General features: G+C 45.6%; 1 protein-coding gene across 1 annotated transcript; it reads left to right on the plus strand.

Moving 5' to 3' along the window:
- The first annotated feature begins 703 nt into the window (after positions 1-703).
- Positions 704-6,505, plus strand: LOC131433746 (uncharacterized). The gene is made up of 3 exons (XM_058600340.1): positions 704-1,010; positions 4,393-5,410; positions 5,482-6,505. The coding sequence occupies exons 1-3, from the start codon at positions 704-706 to the stop codon at positions 6,503-6,505; spliced, it is 2,349 nt and encodes a 782-aa protein (XP_058456323.1).
- The last annotated feature ends 411 nt before the right edge of the window (positions 6,506-6,916 follow it).

Below are 6,916 nucleotides of genomic sequence, written 5' to 3' on the forward strand. Positions count from 1 at the left end.
ACACACACACACACACACACACACACACACACACACACACACACACACACACACACACACGGGGGGGGGGGGGGGGGGGTGGGGGGCAGGGACTAGTCCAAGGGCTTAACGACCCCTCCCCATGGCCACTGCGAGTTAGGGGACCTGTCTAGGATGTGGTGGGGTTCGGCAGTGGGCTCTGTTGAACTTCTATAAAAAGCTGCATGTGTCCGCAAGTAGGCCCTAGCAAAGCGACTGTGTACCGCTCAAAGCACACAAGCCCAGCAGGAGTGCCAACCGGCACATCAGGTTCGATACCAATAAGACCCTGATTATTATATACTGGCCACGGCGAACAACAACGGACATGATGCGGATAACGGATCGGATGACGATGATGGGCTGACATTCGTGCTGTTCTGTTCCCTGAGTAAGGAAGGGTGATACCGACTTGAAACGGCGAGCGGACCAACAGTACGTCTGCCTCCGTCCCGTTAAAACCTTGGCAGGCCTCCGGGTACGTTCAATACTCGCACCAATTAAGGTGGGTAGTAGGCCCAGTTGAGAGCACTCCTGGCTTACGCTGATCCGGCTCTGGACACGAACCCTATGAAGGTACGTGTTCAACCCTCGCTAGGCCTCCCTGCTCGCAAAGATAACCTAGGGATCAAAAGCGACTACTACAACGAGTGGAGATAGCGGCCCGGAGTGGGGACCCTGAAGAATGGAAGTAATTGAAATCGAAGTTGAGAGAGAAGCGACAAATCCGTTTGTCAAGAGTGGCTTGGTGAGGACACCGCCGCCGCAAACCCAGCAGGTGCAAAAGCAGCACACGAACGAGCAGCAGGCTCAGCAGCAGTATAGCGCGTGGACGAAACTACCACAACCACCGAGGGTAGAGGCAGCGAAAAAGTTAGTGGACGAGCTGCACGAGTATGTGGATAAGAGAAGTAACGTGCACAAAGACATCAAGGCGTTGGTGATTAAGCTCCAAGGCGCTCTTGTATTGATTGTATTGAATGGCGAACATGGTAACTTGTGCGTCTTTAGTGCTGAGTCAAATTGTGATAAATTTTGTGTGAAATAGGTGGCTTTTTGTGAAATTTTTTTCAACTAAGCAAGTGACTAGTTGTGCTTTAAACAGATAAGTAGAAAGTGTTTTGTAAATACTTCTATTTTGTGCTGTAAATTGTGTCAATAATCGCCGTGCGGCGATCGCTCAAACAAAGCGGCGTCGTACCGTGGTATATTGAATGCATTGTCTATTGTTTTTGCATGGTTCACTTTGCTTTGATTTCTCCCCCAGCTGTGTGTCGGGCCGGTTTGGTTTATGCATGAATGATGGGTGAATGTGTGAAGTGTAATGAAAAAATAACCATATCGGATATTAGAATTGCATGTTCAGTTTGCGAGAATGGCTATCACCAGCGCTGTACTGGGCTTACGAGAGCCATGGCCGGTTGGGTTTCAGATACACCGGCGCTTTTGTTTAAATGTGCTGATTGCTTGGAAGGTGCCGCGATGGCTGATGTGATGCCAAAGGATGATGTTCTTTCGCTCATTAGTGATGTGAAGAAGGAGATGGAAAAATTCAAATCCATCACTGATTCGTTTGCTGGTGTGCGGGAGAGCATCGAGGCACACATTAATATCGCGATAGAAAGGGGAATCGATAGACTGATCAGATCTTCCAATGATGCTCTGGAGAGCAAAATGGCCTGCTTAGAAAACAGTGTGGCCAGAAAGTTGGACGATTTGAAAAGTTTGTTGATTTTGAATAATCAGCAAAATAATAATGATTTGGTTGTAATGAATAGAAAGAAAATTGTTGCAAATAGGAAGACTCATTCGGAGTCGGATGGAAATCCCAGACGAAAGAGAAAAGTTATTTCAAATACTGATGATGAACCGCTTGATAATAATATTGTTAATGAAGGTAACGACGAAGTATTTGATAGAAACAACAAAAAGTCATACGCGGACGTTCTATCTGGGAAATTTTCTAGAAAAAGAACGAAAAGCAATAGAAATCGTAAGACTCGCTCGGTTATTATGATCAAACCTGTCGAGTCTTCGCAAACGAGCGATGACACGAGAAAGGTTTTGAAGGGTAAGTTAGATCCAAGAACACATAAAATTAGTAATTTTAAAAATGGTAATGGTTTAGTAAGCAGTGTCCTGTATATCTGAGATTGCTTGAAACGAAAAAGAACAACATTATGTCAATGGAATAGCAACTAATCAGTGAGAGGCATTCAGATATTTTGTATTTGAACATGGCCGGTTTGTCTTCTAATTATGTCGCATTGCGTCATCTTATAGAGGATAGACATCCTTCATTGGTTTTGCTCTCAGAAACACATATTGTTGATTCTGACGCTTTCGATCAGTTCAGTGTTCCGGGTTACACTGTTGCTTTTTGTTTGTCCCATTCCAGGCACACGGGTGGAGTTGCAATTTACGCCAGAGAATCAATTAAATTCAGCATTCAATCAAGCGAAGCAGTTGGAAATAATTGGTTCTTGGGTATATCAGTTGAAAGAGGCATGCAGATGGGAAATTATGGAGTTGTTTACCACTCTCCAAGTTCAAGCGATCGCCAGTTTCTGGAAATTCTAGAAAACTGGTGGGAGAATTTCGTAGATTTTGGTAAACTAAATATTATTACTGGAGATTTTAATATCGATTGGCTCAGTGATCAAGGTTCGACTCGATTGAAACAGTTAGCAGAATTCTTCAATTTGAAGCAAACTGTGAATGAATTTACAAGAATTTCGAGATACAGTAAAACATTGATAGATCACGTGTATTCCAATTTCGACGGTGTTTATTCAAATGTGGAATCCGATTGCAAGATTTCAGATCATGAAACAATTGCAATTTCCGTAATGAGTAGCTCTAGAAATGAGGAAGATACGGTGAAAATCAAGTGTTGGAAAAACTATTCAAAGCAAACCCTATCTCGACTTGTATCAAGAAGCTTGGGTTGTACACAGTTGACTGGAAATTTGGATCACAGGGCATCTATTCTTACTGACATATTAAAAAAGTGTACTAATGAATTAGTAACTGAAAAGTATGTTAGTTTGAACAGCTCGAGTAGTTGGTACTCAATAGACCTCTTACGGTTAAAACGGGAGAGGGATAAGCAGTACAAGAGATTCTGTAGAACTAACAATGATAGTCACTGGAGTAGATATACACAAGCACGAAATATTTATTCACGGGCCCTGAAGAAGACTAGATGTGAATACATACAGAGGAAGATCAATCAAAATCAACAAAACAGCAGAGAGTTATGGAAAATTCTCAAACAGTTGATCAAGCCTACACATAGTGCATCGAAAACCATAACTTTTAACGGTATAGAAGAGCACACAGAACAAATTGTATCTGAAAAGTTCAACAGTTATTTCATAAATAGTGTTCAGCAGATCAATCAAAGTATTGAATTGGTTGGTGAACCTGTTGAAATAACACAGCCGATGAATAACTATTGTAGACTTGATGAATTTCAACCAATCACTTTTGAACAATTGAAAAATATTTGTTTCAATTTGGGAAAATCGACTGGTATTGACAATGTAAACTCAAAGGTGATACAGGATTGCTTTCATGTTATCGGACACGATCTACTGGATTTGGTAAATGAATCGTTGTACACGGGGCACGTACCAAAAGTGTGGAAAGAATCTCTGGTGGTTCCTATCCCCAAGGTTACTGGAACGGATAAAGCCGAGGAGTACCGTCCCATTAACATGCTGCACACACTGGAAAAAATTCTTGAACTTGTTGTTAAAGATCAGCTGATTAACTATTTGAACTCTAACAGTTTGCTAATACCGGAACAATCGGGATATCGTAAGGGTCACTCTTGTGAAACCGCTTTGAACCTAGTATTGGCAAAATGGAAGGAGAAAATCGAAGCCAAAGAGAGTATTTTTGCTGTGTTCTTGGATCTGAAGAGAGCCTTTGAAACAATTTCAAGACCTTTATTGTTGCAGACATTGCGGCGTTTTGGCATCGGGGGAATGGCACATGAATGGTTTGAAAACTATTTATGTGGTAGATCTCAAAAGACTGTTTTTAACGATGTAGTGTCTAGTTCCCTCGGTAATTCACTTGGTGTGCCTCAGGGAAGTGTGTTAGGTCCTATTCTATTTATTATATATATTAATGATATGAAGCGAGTATTACGTTTCTGTCATATAAATTTGTTTGCTGATGATACTGTTCTGTTCATTACGGCTAAAGATTTCAATGAAACTGTTGCACATTTAAACGAGGATCTAAGTTCGCTGGTTCGATGGTTAAAATTTAAGCAACTGAAACTAAACGTCGCGAAAACTAAATATATGGTTATTTCTTCTGTTAGCACCGGTCATGACGCCAATGTGGAAATTGATGGTTTAGAGGCACGTCGCGCAGCGCAAATGCAAAGGGCAGAAGCCGACACAGCTACGAGGGAGGTCAACACGGCGAGTAATGTCCCCCCTGGGGTGCAGTCCACGCCCTTCTTCACACCAAAGAGGCCAAGGGCATCGCCTGGAGATGTTAGACCAGGTGGTCCCAAGAGACACAAGGATGCCCGTGTCACTGGAGCTAAACTACCACCAGAAGCAACCGACGCGGTAAACAGCCGCACTGAATGGCAGGTCGTCGGCAAAAAAAGGAGAAAGCGAGCAAAAAAACCGCCCAAAAAACGTAAGGTCGTCAGGACGAGGAATAAGAGCGAGGCTCTCATCGTCAAAGCGAGCGACGACTCGTACGCCGAAGTCCTACGCGCTATGCGGATGAACCCGGATCTTAAGGAGCTAGGGGAAGACGTGCAAAAGGTCAGGCGCACTCGTAATGGTGAGATGCTTTTCGAGCTGAAAAGAAACCCCAAAGCAGGCAGCATCTCGTACAAGGAGCTTACCGAGAAAGCCCTCGGAAACAAGGTGGGAGTAAGAGCCTTGTGCCCGGAAGCGACTCTCCGGTGTAATGATCTGGACGAGATTACTACGGAGGAGGATGTAAAATTTGCCCTGAAGGAGCAATGCGAGCTAGGAGAGGTCCAGATGACCATCCGTATCAGGAATGGACCTGACGGCACCAAGGTAGCCTCAATTAAGCTGCCAGTAGATGCAGCTAATAAAGCGTTGAAAGTGGAGAAAATATGTGTGGGTTGGTCTGTGTGCCCACTGAGCGTTTCCCAGCTACCGGACGTGTGCTTCAAGTGTCTGGGTTTTGGTCACTTCGCACGGAACTGTCAAGGGCCGGATAGGAGCAAACTATGCAGAAGGTGTTGCAAGGAAGGTCACAAGGCAAAGGATTGCACGAAGCCTCCGAAATGCCTAATTTGCGCTGCCACGGGGGATAACAAACATCCTACAGGCGGTAGCAGATGCCCGGCCTTCAAACGAGCGAGTGCAACGAAGTCCCAGTGGAAGTAGTGCAAATCAACCTCAACCACTGTGATACGGCACAACATCTTCTGCGGCAATCTGTTGCGGAACATAGATGCGATGTTGCGATAATTTCGGAGCCATACCAAATCCCACCCGGAGATGGAAACTGGACATCAGACGGAGCCAAAACAGCAGCGATATGGGCAGTGGGAAAATACCCCATTCAAGAAGTGGTGCACTGCGCAGATGAAGGGTTTGTTATAGCCAAAATCAACGGAGTCTTCATCTGTAGTTGTTATGCACCTCCACGATGGACGATCGAACAGTTCAACCGGATGTTGGACAAACTAACGGAAGAGCTAACCGACCGAATACCAGTAGTAGTAGCTGGTGACTTCAATGCCTGGGCGGTCGAATGGGGCAGCCGCCTCACGAACTCAAGGGGAAGCAGTCTTCTGGAGGCCCTAGCTAAGCTGAACGTAGATCTTGCCAATGACGGTACCACTACCACCTACCGTAAGGATGGTCGAGAGTCCATCATAGATGTCACTTTCTGCAGCCCGGGAATGATAAGGAGCATGGACTGGAGAGTGTGCGAAGAATACACCCACAGCGATCACCAAGCGATCCGGTATTGTGTTGGACGCGACTCGCAGGTGGAATCAAGCAGAACGCAGATCGGTGAGCGAAAGTGGAAAACAGCGAACTTTAACAAGGACGTATTTGTGGAAGCACTGAGGCTCGAGCGCAACACAATAAACCTCAGCGCGGAAGAGCTGACTGCAACACTATCACGTGCGTGTGATGCAACCATGCCTAGAATGGGAAAACCCAGAAACGGGCGACGTCCGGCGTACTGGTGGAATTCGACGATCTCTGACCTGCGGGCAAGTTGTCTACATGCCAGGAGAAGGATGCAGAGAGCTAGAAACAGCGGCGAAAGGGAGGAAAGAAGGTTGCCCTATAGAATAGCAAGAGCCGCACTCAACAAGGCAATCAGGCTCAGCAAGAAAGAGTGTTTAGAAGAGCTGAACAACAACGCCAACGAGAATCCGTGGGGTAATGCCTATAAGATGGCCATGGCAAACCATGGAAAGGTCCAGCAGTTCCACCGGATAGGTGCCCGGAAAGGATGAAAACTATAATCGAGACCCTGTTCCCGAAGCATGAGCCTACGATATGGCCGCCAGTACTGTACGACGTACAGGATGTCCGCGGCGACGAAATCCGAGTATCAAACGAGGAGCTGCTTGCTGTAGCGAAAGCCTTACCGGTGAAGAAGGCTCCAGGCCCGGACGGGGTTCCAAATATGTCCCTTAAAGCTGCGATTCTGGAAAATCCAGACATGTTCAGGACTACATTCCAAAAATGCATGGAGGATGGTAGTTTCCCTGACATCTGGAAGCGGCAGAAGCTGGTGCTGCTACCAAAGCCAGGCAAACCACCTGGCGATCCGTCAGCATATAGGCCTATATGCTTGTTGGACACAGTCGGAAAACTGATGAAAAGAGTGATCCTTAACAGGCTCACGAAGTACACTGAGAGCG

This window comes from Malaya genurostris, chromosome 3, assembly GCF_030247185.1.
Source record: "Malaya genurostris strain Urasoe2022 chromosome 3, Malgen_1.1, whole genome shotgun sequence".
Taxonomy (NCBI): domain Eukaryota; kingdom Metazoa; phylum Arthropoda; class Insecta; order Diptera; family Culicidae; genus Malaya; species Malaya genurostris.

What these genes read in the sequence shown, in the direction of transcription:
- LOC131433746 (XM_058600340.1), top strand. Translation starts at nt 704, where the DNA reads ATGGAAGTAATTGAAATCGAAGTTGAGAGAGAAGCGACAAATCCGTTT. An exon ending in TGTATTGAATGGCGAACATG is followed by an intron (nt 1,011 to 4,392) that starts GTAACTTGTGCG and finishes TTGATGGTTTAG; the next exon opens with AGGCACGTCGCGCAGCGCAA. An exon ending in GCAACGAAGTCCCAGTGGAA is followed by an intron (nt 5,411 to 5,481) that starts GTAGTGCAAATC and finishes TGCGGAACATAG; the next exon opens with ATGCGATGTTGCGATAATTT.